Source organism: Geotrypetes seraphini, chromosome 6, assembly GCF_902459505.1.
Source record: "Geotrypetes seraphini chromosome 6, aGeoSer1.1, whole genome shotgun sequence".
Classification (NCBI taxonomy): domain Eukaryota; kingdom Metazoa; phylum Chordata; class Amphibia; order Gymnophiona; family Dermophiidae; genus Geotrypetes; species Geotrypetes seraphini.
The window spans coordinates 181,720,280-181,740,295 of NC_047089.1; the positions used below are offsets into that span (position 1 = coordinate 181,720,280).

The 20,016-nt window shown below is 44.2% G+C and overlaps 1 protein-coding gene across 1 annotated transcript in view; it reads left to right on the forward strand.

Moving 5' to 3' along the window:
* Window positions 1–20,016, forward strand: part of LOC117362928 — a 61,557-nt gene that overhangs the window by 33,729 nt on the left and 7,812 nt on the right. Inside the window, exon 4 of the mRNA XM_033950018.1 lies at window positions 3,763–3,832. Within this exon, the coding sequence (XP_033805909.1) occupies window positions 3,763–3,832 (70 nt within the window). The remainder of the gene's footprint in view (window positions 1–3,762; window positions 3,833–20,016) is intronic.

Below are 20,016 nucleotides of genomic sequence, written 5' to 3' on the forward strand. Positions count from 1 at the left end.
AGATTCCGGATTCCTCAAATGAATCAAAATTCATCTGCATAAGCAGAGATATTATATTCCCGACCTGCATAAGGAATACCTTCTATCTCCTTTGATTGTTGAATAGCTAACAGTAGAGGTTCCAAAACAATATCAAATAACAAAGGAGATAATGGACAGCCCTGTCTAACTCCCCTTGCTAAAGAGAACTTTTCTGAAAAAGAATTATTTATATATAGTCTAGCAGATGGGGAGCTATACAGGGATTGAATCATTTGTATAAATCGAGAACCAATACCAAACCAATCCATTGCTTGATACATAAACGTCCATTCTACCCGATCAAAAGCCTTCTCTGCATCTAAAGATACAGAGAAAGCCGGATCCTTCATATCCTTTGTTAAATGTAAAATATGAAAAGCTAATCTGGTATTATTTGAAGAGTGTCTTTGAGCAACAAATCCTGTTTGATGCAAACCAATAATATAAGGGAGAGCCTTATTCAAACGCAAAGCCAATATTTTAGCTAACAATTTTGCATCAACATTAATCAAAGAAATAGGCCTATAATTTGAGACCAACATGGGATCTTTGTTTGGCTTAGGCAAAACTATTGTTAAAGCTTCTGCCATAGTACCTGAAATACAACCTTTATTTAGTTGATACTGATATAATTTGAAAAGATGGGGTCACAATATATTTTGAAAAGAACTAAAAAATTCTACCGTATATCCATCATTTCCTGGAGCGGATCCAACTCTAAGGGACTTTAAAGCCTTCTGAATTTCTTTTTGTGTTATAGGTGCTTCAAGATTTTCTTTCATATGATCAGGAACTTTAGGCCCATTAATCAACTTTAAAAATTCAAAACCATTTTTCTCTTTATTAAAATAATGCTCAGAAGAATACAAGCTTTCATAAAATATCAAAAATTGTTGTAAAATATTTTTAGTTTGAGAATGAATTATTCCATTATCATCTGAAATAGTCGTTATATTAGCTTTTCTTTTTTTTGCTTTTAAATAATTAGCTAGTAATCTTCCCGCCTTATTTGAGGTTCCATAATACAAAGCCCCTCCATTTCCCTGTGCAGCATCATTTTGGACCATTTGTTCATTCTAATTAGCCAGTCCAGACAGAGTAGGCTGGTGTCCAAGGCCTCTATTGCCCGATGAATCCGCAAAGCCATTGTGTCAATTTACATAGCCTGTTTGCAGGCAACTGCAGATTTGTCTCAAGCTCACTCTACCAGAGGTGTCGCAGCTTCATGGGTAGAGTCTTGAGCAATTCATCTGGTCGAAATTTGTATAGCAGCCACTTGGTCATCTCTCCAGCTCGATGAGTCAATGAGCTTCAAACACTGGTGGCGGATCCCCCTTTCACATTATTCCACCATGACAAAGTGGTGCTTCACACCCATTCCAAGATTCTTCCAAAAGTCGTCACGGAATTCCACTTTAATCAATCTATTGTACTTCCAGTGTTCTTTCCTAAGCCTCATTCTCATCCTGGGGAACGGCTCTTCATACTCTGGACTGCAAATGAGCATTGGCTTACTACTTTCAGAAAACAACCACATAGAACATTTCCTCAACTTTTTGTCTTTGATCCTATCAAGTTGGGACATCCAGTATCCAAGAGAACTATTTACACATGGTTAGCCTCTTGTATCTCCTTCTGTTAGGCTCAGGCTGGGCTACAACTGGAGAGTTGTGTCACAGCCCCCGAAGTCCGAGCTATGGCAGCTTTGGTTGCTTTCCTTCGCTCGACTCCTATTGATGAAATCTGTAAAGCTGCTACTTAGTCCTCAGCATACATTCACATCAAACTAATGTCTGGAATCTTATTCCAGACAGGATGGTCACTTAGGCCAAGCAGTATTGCAAAATTTATTTTCCTAATGGCCAACTCTCTCTCCATCCCATGCTAGTAAGCTAGGGAGTTCCACATGTGAGAATATGCTGCCTACCATACCCCTGTGCCCCATCACTCTCTTCAAGAAAAGCACAGTTACTTACCATAACAGGTGTTATCCAGGGACAGCAGGCAGATAGTCTCACAACCCACCCATCTTTCCTGGTTGACTTCTTAGCTTGCTTACCAAACTGAGGAGCTGTGATTGGCATCAAGCGGGAATGCACTTGGGCATACGTGGTGCGGGCAGTTTGTGAACTTTCTTAAATTCTTCTTAAAGTGGCAATGCACTTTTAAAGCTATCCCTACCGGGGCTCCATGGATGACATCACCCACATGTGAGAATATCTGCCTGCTGTCCCTGGATAACACCTGTTATGGTAAGTAACTGTGCTACCCTCACCACCCCTAGAGCCATGACAGACACCTGAAAAATGCTGGCTTACATTTAAGACCTTTAAAAAAACTAGATGCGGCAAGGGAATCCCCGATCAGCTGAGCAGGCAGGACTCCCTGAATCTGCAGCTTTGGAGAATCCTGCCGGCTTAGCTTATCAGAGGAGAAATACCCCTGCTGCAATCAGATAAGCTGACTGCGGCAGAGGACCCCCTAATATTCACCCCTGAAATTGGCAGGAGAGATGCCCACTCCCTCCTGCTGCATACCCTTCTGAACCACTGACAACCTCCCTAATTGTAGACCGACAGGAAGGATGCCCACTCTCTCCTGCCACTGGCTGAGCTGCCTATCTTTGCTATCAGGCTAAGGTGCAATTCTCTAACCAGCGCTGGTAACAGGGGTACCAGTTAGAGAATCGGGAGGTTAGGTGTCTGTCCATTAGGGTAGATGCAATTCTGTTTAGGACGCCAGTACACGATTCTCAGCCACTTCTTAGGTGGACACTGAGACCAGCATCCTATACAGAATCAGCCCATAACAGTTTCTTTCTCTTCCCACACTGTTTCCTTTCTGAAATACTCCTTTCAGGACATTGCTCACCAGTGTGTCCTCCACCTCACCTCGAGGTACTCTCACTAATCTGAAAACCTCTATTTGGCTGCATGTGTGGGCTTAACATAGGGTTACCAGATATCTGGGAAAACCTGGACATGTCCTCTTTTTAGTTTTTTTTAGCACTTAGGCCCTGATTCTATAAAATGCACCTGCTGTTAGGTGCCTAAATTGGCATGTCTAGTTGATCTAGGCACCTAACCAAACCATTCCCGTTCATTCTTTAAGGGCAGAAGGAAGAATCAGAGTATGAATGCATTGCCTTGCATTTAAGAATGGTGTAAAAGGACTGAGATTGAATTAGACACTAAAGAATGATACAGGATAGTTTCCCACGTTTTTCTGTCGAGACAGGGACAAATTCTGTCCCCATGTCATTAGGCACCTACTCAAAAAATAGGGGTAGTTAGGAGTGGAGTTTGGGTGTGGGTTGAATTAGCCTAAGAATTTTAGTCCAAGTAAAACCTGGCCTAATATACTGGCACCTAACATTATGATGCCTACTGGGGCCTAACTTGATTTAGGTGCCAGTTGGCACGATTCTATAAATGGCACCTAACTTTGAATGACATGTGGTAGATGCCGTTTCCGTAGGGCCTACCGATTTAGGCACCATATATAGAATCAGGCCCTTAGTCATTACTGAAACAGATCTAGATAAAATAGAGGTTTTTTTTGGCCTGGACATTTTGTCCATATTCCATTATTGCAGAAAAATGTCCAAATTATTAGCTCACCCTAGTTCTGCCGAGAACATGCCTCCAACACCTCCCCTTGCAATTTAGACAAACTACACAGAAAAATTCAAAAATATGGAGTATGCTGCAAGCATGACTGAAAGTTGAATGTATTTTACAGGAAACAAATTGTAGAAGAGAGAGCGTGGATAATATGAAAAGCAACATATTTCCAGCACCCAAAAAAGAAGGTAACATAAATATAAGAGATTTGTTTGTCGCTATTTATCCTTTCCCATCCTTCTAGCATTAACTACTGGTGGTAACCTCTTTGCTTTGTTAACAAGATTCAGGGGTAATTGTTCTAAGGTAGCTGTTCTATTTTTTATTTTATTTTTTTAAGTCTTAGTTTATTAATCAAATTTTCATATGACAGAGGAAAAAACAATAGAGCAATGTAACAAGCCATACATAAGACATAGGAATATTACCATTAAGAGATCTGAGTAGAAAAAGGTCAGAGATGCCGGCCTTTTTGGCACTGCTGGCCAAAGTGAACTATATACAACAAATGTCTAAGCTGACTGCCCTTAGGAGGAATCATCTAACTCTTTATCACAAGACTTGGGTTGCTTACATCACTTGGCAACAAACTCATTCTGAGGCAGCATCTTCACTATAATGGTTATTTTGCTGATGTTTTATTAGTGATGTCGTGCTTGCACACATCCTTTCTTTTGAGTTGCGGAGGATGGGAGGGGGGAGGGCTTTTGTTGGGGGGAGGGGTGGGGGTGGGGGGAGGGGTGCATAATTGTGTTGTAATCTTTTTCACTGTGCATGTGCCGAAGAGTAACGGTACATCAGTTCTGGCTAATTACCTATGTACATTGTATGTGTGATCATATGCATATGTAAATAGTTTGGATTCATTAATAAAAATATCTGGAAAAAAAAAGATCTGAGTAGACATTTACCCCTCTTTTATGAAACTGCGATAGCACTTTCTAGCGCTGAATGGCCCGTGCTGCTCCCGACACTAATAGGAACTTAATGAGCGTCAGGAGCAGTGCGGGCCATTCAGCGTGGCTCCCCACGCTAGAAACTGCTATTGTAGTTTTAATGGGGACCATTTCTTTACAGATTTCAAGTATGAAGAAGAAGAGTTGGACTTCTTAGCAAAATAACATTCATATCAATAAGATAGACATAATAAGTTCCAACATCGGTCATAATTTACCTGAGATAAATTCTTCCTTGAGGCACAGATAATTTTTAAAGCAATTGCTAATAGCGTATCTAATAGTGAGCAATGTTGTTCAGATAAGGAAGCTTGAAAGCAAGCGCCTGTAAGCAAAATTATCTTATAAGAAAAGGAGTCAGAAGTTTGCATAGTTTTACTAATTGTGGACCATACATCATTCCAATACTTATATACCTATGATCATTCATAAATAAGATGTTTCAAGGTACCTATATGTTGTTTACATGTCCAGCAAAGTTTGGAAAAATTAGAATTAATATGATGTGATCTAAGGGGGGTCCATAACGCTCTATGTAAGAGAAAATATGAAGACTGGGTTATAGATGCTGATTTAGAAGATTTATAAATAGAATGCCATATATATATTCCTAGTCTGAATCAGAGATGATTTGTTGGATATCTGTTTCCCATGAATTTTGTAATCCTATTGTAGTAGTAGGTTCTCTATGTTTAATTATCTGTGCAACTGAGAAGCAATATGATCATTATGTTGAAGTTTGATGTAAGTAGAGATCAGAGGTCTTGTATAAGTGTAATGAAAGGTATTGAGTTTTTACAAATTGCAGACCGCAATTGTAACCATGCAAAGAACTGATTATCAGGGAGGTTATATGTAGATTGGATTTTTGAAAAAGATTTCCATTGTTTTGTAGAGGGATCAATAAGGAAATTAAGTTCCCTAATTCCCAGGGTTTGCCAAGAAGTCCATGAGATCATTTTTTTATCATTTAAAAAATAGGGATTATGCTGGATTACCATGTTAAAAGATTTGGAAATAGGAATCTCCATAATAGAGTCAAGGTATTTAAGGGACTCATAAGTATATTTTATTATGGGATTAGCCTTACCTTTACTAGTGAGGGACATACCAACCAATTTAGACATCAAAATTGGTGACATATAACATTGTTCAAGAGAGACACATCTGGGATTAACAGAAAAAGTAGGTGGTAAAATCCATTCTAAACCCTGTTTTAAGATAAATGATTTATGATAGAGGAAAAGATCTGGGAAAACTCCACCAGATGATTTAGGGGATTTTTAGTTTCGCCAAGGAAATTCTTGGAGATTTTCTATTCCATAAAAAGTTATTAAGTATTTTGTCTATGGATTTATAAAATTGTGCTGGAAATAATAAAGGGAACATACTTAATAGATAGTACCAAAAATTCTCTATCATTATTTTCTTTTTTTTTTTTTTTAATTCTTTATTCATTTTAAAACTTTCATCAAGTGTACAAAAATTTATAATAAATAAAATAAATCTAAGCACTTATGCATCTTATCATTATATCTTATAATTAAAAATATAACCCTCCCCCTTCCACCCTCGAATCCCTCTAATTATTATATTTTCATATAATGGAAACCCACCCCCCACCCAACCCTAAATCTTACATAATTAATAGAAAATTACTGTATTAGAAAAATGGCATCAATCATGACAAAAGGACGTTAATGGCTCCCAAATTTTAATAAAATTTTAATAATTTCCATTCTGTACCGCTATTGATCTTTCTATTCTATATATTCTATCATTATTTTCAATGAATCAAGTCTACCCCATCAGGATAAATTAAGGTGGTGGGAGGGGACCATGGGTGGATAGCCTCCTTAATTTTCAATAAAAGGGTGTCCATATTGATCTTGGATGTTATAAGTAGAGCTCTACTAAAGTGTATGCCCAGATACTTAATGGTTGAAGAAACCCATTTTAAAGCTATATTATTATTATTATTATTATTTTAAATACTTTATTCATTTTCAATCTTACATCAAGTGCACAAACAATAAAACAATACAATTAAACACATCACTTGACAATCTTTCTAATTTATCTTACAATACATAAAATTACCACCCTCCCTTCCCATCATTCCATTAAAGCTATATTATTTATTATAGAAGCAAGTACAACAATTGAGAGGCATAAGTTCAGTTTTGTCCCAGTTGATTTTATACCCAGAGAAGCTGGAGAACTGAGTGATGGTATCAAACAGTGCAGTCATAGAATTCACAGGATCTGTTAAGTATAATAAAACGTCACCAGCGTAAGCAGGTAATTTATATTCATCCTTACCAAAGATAATACCATATATGTTGTTATTTTGCCTCTAGAATAAAGGTTCTAGAGCCAAATTAAAAAGTAAGGGTGAGATGGGACAACCTTGTCTACTGCCTTGGCTGAGTGTAAATTGTTCAGAGAGATCAACATTAGCCATGATTTTTACAGAGGGAGAGGTGTAAAGAAGCAAATGAACATACTTTTCAGGAAATTCAAAGTGATCAAGAACAGCAAATAAGTATGTCCACTCTACTTGATCAAAGGCTTTCTCCACATCCAAGGAAGCAGAGAGAACTGGATAGGTCCTTGACTGAGCAGAGTGGAGTATAGGGCAGAACAGTCTAGTATTATCTGTACCATATCTATTCTTTAAGAATCCTACTTGATCTTTATGAATTAGAGGTTGGATAACTTTTTATAATCTAAGACTAAACAGTTCAGTGTAAATTTTATAATCCAGATTCAATAAAGAGATAAGTCGATAATTCTGAACAAGTTCAGAGTCTCTAACAGGCTTGGGTATAATTACAACAATAACTTGAGAAAATCTACCCAGAGATTTAGGGGATGACAACAGGGCCCGATAGTATTGCTGAAGTTTAGGAGCTATCAGCAGAGTATTCCATCCGATCCTGGAGATTTTGCTTGAGGTAAAGTTTTAATAGATGACAATATTTCTTCAGTTTGAATTGTAGCACTAAGATCCCAGAAGTATTCAGAGTTGACTTGTGGTAGGTGAAGGTTTTCTAGAAAGGTAACATTTGTTGAAGCAGTGCACTCAGAGGAATAAAGGGATTGATAGAATTCCTTAATAGCTAACAAAATTTGAGATGTAGAAGTGAGTAGGTCAAAAGGTAACTGTTCTTTGAGCACATGAATGCTCAAAAGAAATTGCATGCAAGTGAGGTACGCTTAAAGACTAGATGGAACTTGTTATAAGCAACGTCTAATACATGTGCAGAAATATCTCACACTAAATCGAAGATCTGTGCATGCCCATAAACAGTTGCATCATAGATGTTTATCCAGGGTGTGTGTTTTAGTAGTATGACAAATGTGTGTGTGATAGGCTTATATTTGCCATAAAGTACTGTTGCCGCAAATATGCAATTTTTTAATAATATTGGTCTTTTGTCCAGGGCATTCATGTGATGTTGCATGGTGTTGCACTATACTGTAATTTGGTTTTAGTAACTGATATTTTGACGTTCCATATATGGGATATATTTGGTGAGATATGAAGGGGATAACGAACAGATCGGAGAAGGTTATCATGCCGCTGTACCGGGCCATGGTATGCCCTCACCTGGAATATTGTGTCCAGCACTAGTTGCCGTACATGAAGAAGGACACAGTACTACTCAAAAGGGTCCAGAGAAGAGCAACTAAAATGGTTAAGGGGCTGAAGGAGTTGCCATACAATAAGAGATTAGAGAAAAGAGGAGATTGAGAGGAGACATGATCGAAACATTCAAGATAATGAAGGGAATAGACTTAGTAGATAAAGACAGGTTGTTCACCCTTTCCAAGGCAGAGAGAACGAGAGGGCACTTTCTAAAGTTAAAAGGGGATAGATTCCGTACAAACATAAGGAAGTTCTTCTTCACCCAGAGAGTGGTAGAAAACTGGAATGCCTATTTGATTCCTGAGTGGTGAGGGGTTCGTGGCCTTGGGGTGGCCTCTTCCCGGCTTTTCTTCCCTTTTTTTATTTTTATTTTTAAATTTCTCTCTTTTTTCCTCGGGAGGTCTACTTTCTGCTTTTTTGGGGCTCATCAGAGTCCAGGGCCCTGAAAGTTCTGCTTTTGCTTGGTTCCTGTTCTGACCTTCCTTCTTGAGGTTTTTTTTTTTCTTTTGGTTCTGGTTGGGCGGGGAGGGGGGTTCTGGGGCTTGGGATATCGTTGCTGTGTGACTTTTGGTGCACCTGTATGTTTTTTTCTGCTGTGGTTGTGTTCATTGCTTTGTTTTTTGCCTCTGCTGGGCTCCATTCACTGTAACCCTCCCTTTGCGAGCTGAGGTCTATCAGACACCAGGACCTGGGCTTCTTTCCGCATTGTTACTGTGTTGATATCCTGTTGCTATTGGGGGGGGACTTGTCTGTGGGGGATGGGTTGTATTGTGGTTGTTCTCCCACATTTGATGATGTTTTGTTTGCTCTTTTTTTGATTTATCATCCTTGTTATGCCTTCTTGTCTTCTGTTTTCTTGTTGGTGCCTATTTTCATCAATAAAAATTATTTGACCTAAAAGTGCATCTCCACTTTAAGATCTTAGAAATTTTGTGATAGCCCGCACCGCACATGCACGAGTGCCTTCCCACCCGACGTAGGCACGCAGTCCCTCAGTTTCTTAGTTTCCGTGGAGCTAAGAAGTCGCGTTTCAATGGCTGTTGAAAGTTTTTCAGCCTTCCTGCTCTTGCGATTTGTGACTTTTTTAGTCATAATCCCTTCTTTTTCTCTTTTTTTATTTTCATTTTAACAAAACTTTAAAAAAAAAAATCTTTAGTTTAGCCGTCTTCAGGTTTTGGCCCAGTAGGACCTTTTTGTCTACCTCAGCCATTGAGTTCAATTTAACTGAGGTGGTGTTCCCGTCCATGTCACGCCCGCTGACAGGATTCAAAAAGTGCGGTTGCTATGCTCGGGCTATTTCTATATCTGACCCTCACAGCTGGTGTCTCCAGTGTTTGGGGCCCGAGCACCGTCCAGTAGCAGAAGCTTTTCAGTGTCATCATGGAAGGGGAGCTGACATCGTCATCATCACCGACACCAACCGCACCACCTAAAACGACACCGAAGACTTCAGCACTGACAGAATCACCGACGCTGCTCTCGATGTCTCAGTACACCATCTCTTTGGGTAAGCCAGCAAAGAAGCCTTCCCCTTCACTCTCTGGGACGCAGGTCAAAGCTGCATTGAGTCAAGTCATGCCGAATTCGCAGAAGTCCCACAAGCGCACGCTTCCCATCTCAGTGAGTGCCTCTTCATCGGCATCCTCATCGCCGGACTGTGTCGCTATACCTTCAGTACCGGCGAAAAAGCCTCCGTCTTCCGTACTGGTGCTAACCCTTAAGCAGAAAATTGATGCTTTGCTTCAAATGTTGGTTCTGACACAGCTTCTCCTGGTATCGACACCGCTTCCTATGGTTCAGGTTCAGTCTGAGCATATCATGACACTGACCACCGGCACTGTTGATGTTCCATCAGTGCAGTGTCAAACCACGGCATGCTGCTCCAGGTCTTCAACATGGATATCATAACATCAATCCTCTCAGCACCAGTCTCTGTTCACTCAGTCCTTGAGAGATCAAATGCCTGTTAAGTCTGGTAAGGTGTCTTGCAAATGCAAGCATGCTGACACTCTGACACCGATCCCAATATTGGTCCCCATCCATGTTACAAGACTCTGATTTGTTGGAAGACTCGGATCCTGCGACCCTATCTACTACAGAGGCTGAAGACTCTGCTGCATCAGGCTTTCCACATTATTCTCCCATCAGAGCTTCTTCCCCAAGCGAGAAACTCTCCTCAAAGTTTATCCATGAGATGGGGAAGGATCTATCCATTCACTTGGAGGCTGATTCCAAGTACAGCAAAGAGTATCTGGAAACTTGATTATGACCAACCTCCTTGGGAAATGCTTAAATTGCCCTTACATGGCATCTTGAGAGAGACTTTGAGACTTCTCTCTCTATTCCAAATGCACCAAAGAAGCTCGAGTCTCTATACAAAGTGGTTCCTCTCCCGGGATTTGATAAACCACAGCTGTCGCATCAATCCCTGGTGGTAGAGTCCACTTTAAAGAAGCTATCGTCAGCTAGTGTCTGTGCCTCTGCCCCTCCTGGTAGAGAGGGGGCGTTCAATGGATAAATTTGGGCACTGGCTCTTCCAAAACTCCATGCTGGTGAATCAGTCAGGAAACTATAATTTTTATTTTTGCTGCTACCTCAGACATCTCCTTAAGCAGTTTTCTGCTTATCAAAACAAAGGGTTTCCAGCAGCTTGTCTCTTCTGTCCTACAGCTGCATAAATAAATGGTTCGCTATGCATATGACAATTTTGAGCTAACTTCCAGAGCAGCGGCCATGTTGATGGCCATACGCAGGCTGGCCTGGCTATGGGTGCCTGACCTGGATGTTAATCACAAGAACCGTCTCGCTAATGCACCATGTCTAGGTGACGAGCTCTTTGGTGACACCACAGATACTGCCACACAAAAACTTTCTGCCCACGAGACTTTGGCCAAGCCAAAAAAAGAAACATCCTGCCTCTAGACACTTCAAGCCTGCTTCCTCATATCAATGCAGGTTTTCTGCCAAGGTTACTGCTCCTCCCCGTCTGCCACCAAAAAAGCAGAGGCAACAAATGTGTCAGCCTAAAAATCAACTGACGGCTCAACCAAAATCCTCTCAGTCTTTTTGACGTGTTCCTCCAGAGCATAGCCACTGTTCCATTACTTCACCCTCTCCCTCATATGATAGGAGGGTGTCTACAAACCATCATCCATTGTTGAGAGCTCATCACCTCCGATCTCTGGGTGTTGCACATCATTTGAGAAGGTTACTCCCTACACTTCAACACCCTCCTTCCAGATCATCCTCCAAGAGAGTCTACTTCCAACCCTCCGCAATCCACTCTTCTTCAGGAGAATCAATCCCTACTTCTCAATGCCATCGAAGAGGTTCCTCTCACGCAGCAATCTTAGGGGTTTTACTCCTGATATTTCCTGGTGCTGAATAAGACGGGAGGGCTGCGCCCGATTCTGGATCTCAGAACTCTCAAGTTTTTGGTCAGAGAAGAATTTTGTATGCTATCCCTAGCCACTCTGTATCCTCTCTTGACTCACATGAATGGTTATGCTCTCTGGATCTCAAGGAAGCCTACACTCATATACCAATTCACCAGGCTTCCCAAAAATATCTTTGTTTTCAAGTCAATCATCGTCATTACCAATACAAGGTTCTTCAGTTTGGCCTGGCATCTTCTCCAAGGGTCTTCACGAAGTGCCTGGTTGTGGTGGCAGCAGCCCTGAGCTCTCACGGTCTCCAAGTCTTCCCTTATATAGATGACTGGCTGATCATGGATCATTCATCTCAGGCTGTTGCTCTGGCAACGAATCAAACCATTTCTTTTTTCAAACCCTAGGGTTCAAGATCAATTTTCCCCAAATCGAAACTTCAACCATCTCAAAGTCTACAGTTCATTGGGGCCATTCTCGACACCACTCTCAAGAGAGCCTTTCTACTGCCATACCATCTACACGTTCTCCTACAAGTGCTTCTCTTAAAGACCATCTCAGCACGCCACATGATGGTTCTCCTGGGCCACATGGCCTCCACAGTCCCTGTCACACCTCTGGCCAGGCTTCATCTTCGCAATCCTCAATGAGACCTCGCTTCTCAGTGGTCTCAAGCAACAGATCATCTCTCACAGCATTTCTGTGACCTTATCTCTTCAACAGTTGCTTCAATGGTGGATGGTTTCCTCCAATTTGTCCAGAAGTCTCCGTTTCCACTTATTCCCTCATCAAAAGGTGCCAACGACGGTCCTTCAGGGAGTGCAAATTCCACATCAATCTTCTAGAACTCAGGGCGATTTATTATGCTCTCAAAGCTTTCCAGCATCTTCTCGACAATCAGGTCCTCCTGCTTTGTACAGACAATCAAGTAGCAATGTAATACATAAACAAGCAAGGAGGCACAGGATCTCTCCTGCTTTGTCAAGAGGCCCAGAAGATCTGGTTTTGGGAGACTGCAGAGTGCTAGGCCAGCCGAAGGGAGACTGCAGGAGCAAGCACGTGGTGGAGCAGTGAGCGGAGCAGAGGAGCAGTGAGCGGAGGGAGAGTGTGCTTAAAGGGAAAGAGATGCGGAGAAGGCTGAAATAGTAGAGAGGGCGGAAGGAGTGAAAGGAGCGGAGAAGGCAGGAAAAGCAAAGGGAGAGGCGGAGAAAGCAGTAAAGAGGAGCCGAAAGAGGGGACATGGAGAGGGGAAGAGGCGGGAGGTAACTCCGCCTACTCCCCCGACGTCACAGCCGAATTCCCCCATAAAAGGGACTGAGCCAATGGCGAGTCCTCAGCGCTAGGCCAGCCGAAGGGAGACTGCAGGAGCAAGCACGTGGTGGAGCAGTGAGCGGAGCAGTGAGCGGAGGGAGAGTGTGCTTGAAGGGAAAGAAGAGCGGAGAAGGCTGAAATAATGGAGAGGGCGGAAGGAGTGAAAGTAGGAGCGGAGAAGGCAGGAAAAGCAAAGGGAGAGGCGGAGAAATCAGTAAAGAGGAGCGGAAAGAGGGGACACGGAGAGGGGAAGAGGCAGGAGGTAACTCCACCTACCCCCTGACGTCACAGCCGAACTCCCCCATAAAAGGGGCCAAGCCAACAGCGCGCAGCCTTTCGGCGCGCAGTGAAGGCGAGCGGCAAAGGTGCTCGCCTTAGCAAGAGCGACTTTGTGAAGGGCCTCAAGAAGGGCCTCAAGGTAGGGCTCCGGATAACCGCCAAGGTAAGATCTCAACACATAACAAGGCGGAGTACAACCACCAGGCACATATAGCTAGCTAATTTACTTTTAGACTATCTTTTAAACGGTCTATAACTTTCTATAACTAGCTATTAACTTTTAGACTATCTGTTAAACTTTCTATCAAACTTTCATAACAGGCAGACCCTTCTAACTAGCCAACAAGCAGACAGACCTTTCCAACTACAAGCAGGCAGTCCTCACCAGTCACTCTATCCTTCAAACCTTCAAACCATTTAACAGGCAGACCTTTCTAGCCAACTAACAAACAGGCAGACTTCACTAACAATTAACTGACCACCTCTATCCTTCAAACTTTCACACTATCTGACAGGCAGGCGGACATAACTAACAAATAACTAACTATCAAAAATCTATCAAAAAAATAAAAAATTTAAAATGGCAGGAAGAACTAGAAGCAACAAGACTACAATCAAGACAGACAGTACAGTCACCGAAGGGATCCAGGGGGTGGCCACAGTCCATGTGCAGACGGAGGGAGAGCCAGGACGGAGGACAGAGGTCTCTGTACAGACCGAGGCATCCCCAAGCAGATGACTACAGTCACCACACAGACAGAAGAGATGGATCAGCTAGATGGAGACATCTTGCAGGAGCTGAGGATCCTGAGAAAGGAGGTAAAGCGCTTGAGAAGCATCTGAGAGGACGAGGCCTTCATCGACGGAGTCATCCAGGAGCTGTCCCAGATCACCGAGCAGGAACCAGACAAGAACATCCTCAGGACGCCCAAACAGTCCGAACCTGCAATCTTGAAACCAACGATTGGGGTACAAGAAGAGGCTGGAAACACTGACTCCTGGCAGCTGGTAACTTCCTCCACAGGCAAACGCAGAAGACCTTCCTCTTCTTCTTCTGTCTCTTTCTCTCGTACACAGGGCAGTTTTACATCGACCCCACTATTCACCTTGAGGAACAGATCCCAGCTGTTACAGGAAGGATCTACCAATGAAGTACAGGAAGTTGTCCAGCAGACGGTTCCGGTTCCGGAGACAACAGATCAGCTCCCCCCAAAGAAGCGCAGAGTGGTAGTCATTGGGGATTCCCTGCTGAGGGGCACCGAGGGACCAATTTGCAGACCAGATATGCAATCAAGAGAGGTTTGCTGTTTGCCAGGGGCCAGGATCCGGGATGTAACTGCCTGCCTAGATAGACTCGTCAAGCCCCAAGACCACTTCCCCATGCTTTTCATCCACATCAGAACAAACGACACTGCCAGGAACACCCCGGAGAGCATACCCGAGGACTTCGGAGCACTGGGTGAGAAGCTGAGGAGGATGGATGCGCAGGTGTTCTTCTCCTCGATCCTCCCAGTGAGGGGCAAGGGAAGAGCCAGGGAAGATCATATCCAGAGGACAAACGACTGGCTGCACGGATGGTGCAAGGAGATGAACTTCGGGTTCCTGAACCATGGAGAGGCGTTGCAAGGACTACAGGGACCAGACGGGCTACACCTGACCAGAAGGGGAAAGAACGTCTTTGGACACCGTCTAGCCTGCCTACTTCATAGGGCTTTAAACTAGGTAAGTTGGGGGAGGGTACCCACTCAAGTACTGGCATAAGTAACCAACCTGGTGAGGTAAGCTGCCAATCCATTCCTGAGTCTGAGGTAAGTACATATTGCATTTCAGAGTCTGGGGTAAGTACACATTGCAATTCTGAGTATGAGGTAAGTACACATTGCATTTCTGAGAGTGGGGTAAGTACACATTGCAATTCTGAGTCTGGGGTAAATACACATTGCATTTCTGAGACTGGGATAAGTACACACATTGCAGACAGTACTAAAGGAGTCAAATTAGCTCAAGGGGGAATATCTCCACAAAGACATAACAAACATAAGGTATGGAGGGCTATGTACGTTAATGCCCACAGTTTGGGCAAAAAGATTCTGGAATTAGAGACGGAAATGAGGAATGCCGACCAGTGGCGTACCTAGGGTATGTGGCACCCGGGGCCCATCATTTTTTGACACCCCCCCATGTAAAAAAATATTTTTTTGTAATGACCATGAAACGGAATAAATGGTCAGAATAGAAACAGGCAGTGAAAATTTTCTTATATTCCAAACATAACATAACATAAATTATGTCTGAATTGTCATGACATCAGAAGTACATATGGAGTAGTTGCAGGTGATGCTTGGGACAGTTCTGATTGTGTTAGTTTGGTTTTATGTGTTTTTTGAATAGAAGGGTTTTTATTTCTTTTTGAAGGTTTTGCAGTCTGTGGTCGATGTCAATTGGTTGTAGAGTTGGGGGTCGAGTGTTGCAGCTCGAATGGCTAGGAGGTTGTCGAACAGTTTTTTTCTTTTGACGTTTTTGGTTGGAGGGTGTGTGAATGGTGCGTGAGTTCTCCTATGTCTGGTTGAGGTGGATTGAATTATTTAGCTGAAGAAATTAGTTACCCCCTCATCCCACACACATTAATTCTCTTCTATTTTTGTTCCCATTATAAAACACACTGATAAGTTCCCAGAAAAAAAATACATTAAAATAAGAAGTGAAAACAAAGGCCCCTACAGATGAGAACATAACATAAGAATAGCCTAACTGGATCAGACCAATGGTCCATCATGCCCAGTAGCCCATTCTCATGGTAGCCAATCCAGGATACTAATACCTGGTCAAAACCCAAAGAGTAGCAACATTCCATGCTACCGATCCAGGGCAAGCAGACACTTCCCCCATGTCTTAATAACAGATTATGGACTTTTCCTCCAGGAATTTGTCCAAATCTTTCTTAAAACCAGCTACACTATCTGCTTTTACCATAACTTCTGGCCACTTCATTTTTAAGTTTAGATCTTTCCTTTCAAACAGAGACCTTGCTAGATGTCAAATACAGCACAAGGTAACTTCACATGGACTTAGCTGTGCAGGAAATGTGAATCTCCTCATACACCCACCATATAGTGCAAAAATGTGCAAAGGTCTGTTTTTTTCTTTCGATCACTACATAGCCTAATGCCACACAAGCAGCGCTGTTACAAACATATTCTGTAGGTCAATGCTAAGGATAACAAAGTTTCCTTCCTTGGACCAGAAGGAGATACTGATAAACCACTGGAAGAGATCCCAACACAACACCCAAAGACCCACTCAGTCTGTGAACCAGTTGAGTGGAGTGGACTAACTGGGGGGTGGAAATGGGCCCAGAGTTTGCTCAGCAGAATTTCCCAGACCACCTCTTCCTCTCAACACATTGACACGCTGCCACCACCACCACTAGGAACACCTCACTGGGTAGGCCAGCTATGCTATAAACTTTATAAAACACATTATTATATTTTCTTATAAAGCACATATTTTAACTGAACTCTCTGACATCCTCAGCCTTTCCATTCACAAAAATAGAAGGAAGAAAAGTTCCCATTTCCTGCTGTCTCATGTCCCCGGCCTATACAATATTTTTTTTCTGCAGACCCTTCAAAAGTCTGACCAAATCCTCGTTTCACTTGCATTATAAAGTACTGAGGATGCCATCTCTCCCCAATCCCAGGTCCTAAAGTCTAAGACAGTAGCGCAAACTAATGCTGCCAGATTCAGGAAAAAAAATTTTGATTCGATTCAGCCTATTGAATTGGTTTTTCAATTCGATTTTCCTGCCCAGTTGGGTGATTTTTTTCAAAACTCCTGGTGGGTTTTATAGCTTTTTCACCCCCTTTGGCTTCTCCTAACCACACTGGCGCTGTGGTGTAAATAAAATAAAGAAACAAAAAGGACTTTTCCTCTCTCTGTTAAATCCTAGCTCACGTTTTCAGTCCAACACCAGCTCTGGCAGGATACACATTTAAAATCTGACATATTATAATCACAAAACAGAAAATAAAATTAATTTTTCTACCTTTTGTTGTCTGGTTATATTTCAAATCTTGTTGGTCCAAGGCTCTGGTTTTCTTCTGATAACTTGGGGTCTCCTTCTTTCTTCTTTCTGCATGCTAACCATCCATCTGCCAACTCTGTCCTCCCTTTCAATTTCCCTTCCCTCCCCAGGAAGTCTAGTATCTTTCCTTTTTTTCATCTCCCTCCACAGATCCACCTTTTCTTAACTACCCTTTCATCCGGCATCTTTCCCTCCTTCCCCACCACCCGAGTCCACCATCTCTCCCTTTCTTTTCCCAATTACCCTCCTATCCAGTATCTCTATCCCTCCTCCACACCATCCCTTGTGTCCAATTTCTCTCCCTTTCTGTTCCTTCCCTCCCTAAATCCCATGGTCCATCATCTCTCTCCCTCTCCTCTATTTTCAGACCCATTATTTCTTCCTCCCCCCAAAGTTTGGCATATGCACGTCTCTTTGAACACCCCCTTCCCTCCGTGTACTTCTAAACCAGGGTCCCCCCCAAAGGCCTGTCCCCCCTTAAAGGTCTGCCTGTCCCCCCTTGAAGGCCTGCACCCCCCTTGAAGGCCTGTCCCACCTCCTTGAAGGCCTGTCCCCCCCCCCTTGTAGGCCTGTCCCCCCCTTGAAGGCCTGCCTGCCTGTCCCCCCCTTGAAGGCCTGCCTGCCTGTCCCCCCCTTGAAGGCCTGTCCCCCCTCTTGAAGGTCTGCACCCCCCCGAAGGCCTGTCCTCCCCCCCCTTGTAGGCCTGTCCCCCCTTGAAGGCCTGCCTGCCTGTCCCCCCCTTGAAGGCCTGTCCCCCCTCTTGAAGGTCTGCACCCCCCCGAAGGCCTGTCCTCCCCCCCTTGTAGGCCTGTCCCCCCTTGAAGGCCTGCCTGCCTTTCCCCCCCTGAAGGCCTGTCCCCCCCTTGAAGGTCTGCACCCCTCTGAAGGCCTGTCCTCCCCCCCTTGTAGGCCTGCCTTCCTGTCCCCCCCTTGAAGGCCTGTCCCCCCCCTTGAAGGTCTGCACCCCCCCGAAGACCTGCACCCCCTTGAAGGCCTGTCCCCCCTTGAAAGCCGGCACCCCCTTGAAGGTCTGCACCCCCCCGAAGGCCTGAACCCCCCTTGAAGGCCTGTCCCACCCCATGTAGGCCTGTCCCCCCTTGAAGGCCTGTCCCACCCTTGAAGGCTTGCACCCCCCCGAAGGCCTGCACCCCCCCAAGGCCTGTTCCCCCCTTGAAGGCCTGTCCCACCCCCTTGTAGGCTTGTCCCACCCCCTTGTAGACCTGTCCCCCCATTGAAGGCCTGCCTGCCCCCCCTTGAAGGCCTGTCCCTCCCCCTTGAAGGTCTGCACACACCCCCAAAGGCCTGTCCCTCCCTTGAAGGCCTGCCTGTCCCCCCCCTTGAAGGCCTGTCCCCCCTTGAAGGCCTTCCTGCCTGTCTGTCACCCCCCTCCTCCTTGAAAGCCTGCCTGCCTGCCCGCCCGCCCCACCCCGAAGGACCGCTCGCCCCTGGCCTCCCCGCACCACTATGAAGCAGCACTACCTATGCTCCCGGCCTTGCCGTTCAGTCCCCCCCCCCGAAGGACCGCTCGCCCCACTGATCTTCCTGCACCACCTATGAAGCAGCCGCAGCAGGATCCCGACGTCAGCGATCTCTGCGCTGCTTAGGCGCTGCTTCCTATGCCGCGTTCCCGCCCCTCCTCTGATGTCAGAGGAGGGGCGGGACTGCGGCGCAGGAAGCAGCGCCCAAGCAGCTCAAGTATCGCTGAAGTCGCAATCCTGCTGCGGGCTGCTTCACAGGTGGTGCAGGAAGGTCAGTGGGGTGAGCGGTCCTTCGAGGGTGGTGGGGGGGGGAATGAACGGCAAGGCCGGGAACACCCCCTCATGGCTGGCACCCGGGGCGGTCCGCCTCTCCCGCCCCCCCCCTTAGTACGCCACTGATGCCGACCTAGATGTGGTGGCGATATCTGAGACCTGGTTCATGGACTTCCATGGGTGGGATATGGCTATACTGAGTTACAACTTACTTCGTCGAGACAAAGAGGGCAAAATGGGAGGAGGGGTAGCTCTATACACTAAAAATGACATTAAAGTTACCAAAATTGCAGATGTCAGGTACTCCGGGGATTCCCTCTGGGTGAATTTGGCCAGGAGGAAGGACAAATGCCTGCATCTTGGCATAGTTTACAGACCTCCAAGACAACAGGATGACCTGGATATAGAATTAATCGAAGACATAGAGAATATCACTTTGCGTGGGGACACAGTATTGTTAGGAGACTTCAATATGCCTGATGTGTATTGGAACAAACTTTCCTCTGCGACCAGCAGCAGCAGAAGGCTATTAACCTCTATAAAGGGAGCAAGTCTCAGGCAAATGGTATTAGAGCCCACTAGGAATTAGGCGATACTGGACTTGATACCAACGGAGAAAGCGTCACAGAAGTTTTGGTAGGTGACACGTTGGCCTCCAGTGACCACAACATGGTATGGTTCAACCTCAGGAAAGTTTTCACTAAATCAAACAAATTAACCAAGGTCCTCAACTTTAAGGACACAAACTTCGAAAGCATGGGAGATTTTGTCCATCAGACACTGCAAAACCAAGCAGAAACAGATAATGTAGAGGTAATATGGTCAACTCTGAAAACAACCATACATGAAGCAACCAACCGCTATATAAAATCAGTAAGTAAACGGCGAAGAAATAATAAACCACAGTAGTTCTCTGCGGAGATCTCAGACCTCATAAAAAAGAAGAAAAGAGC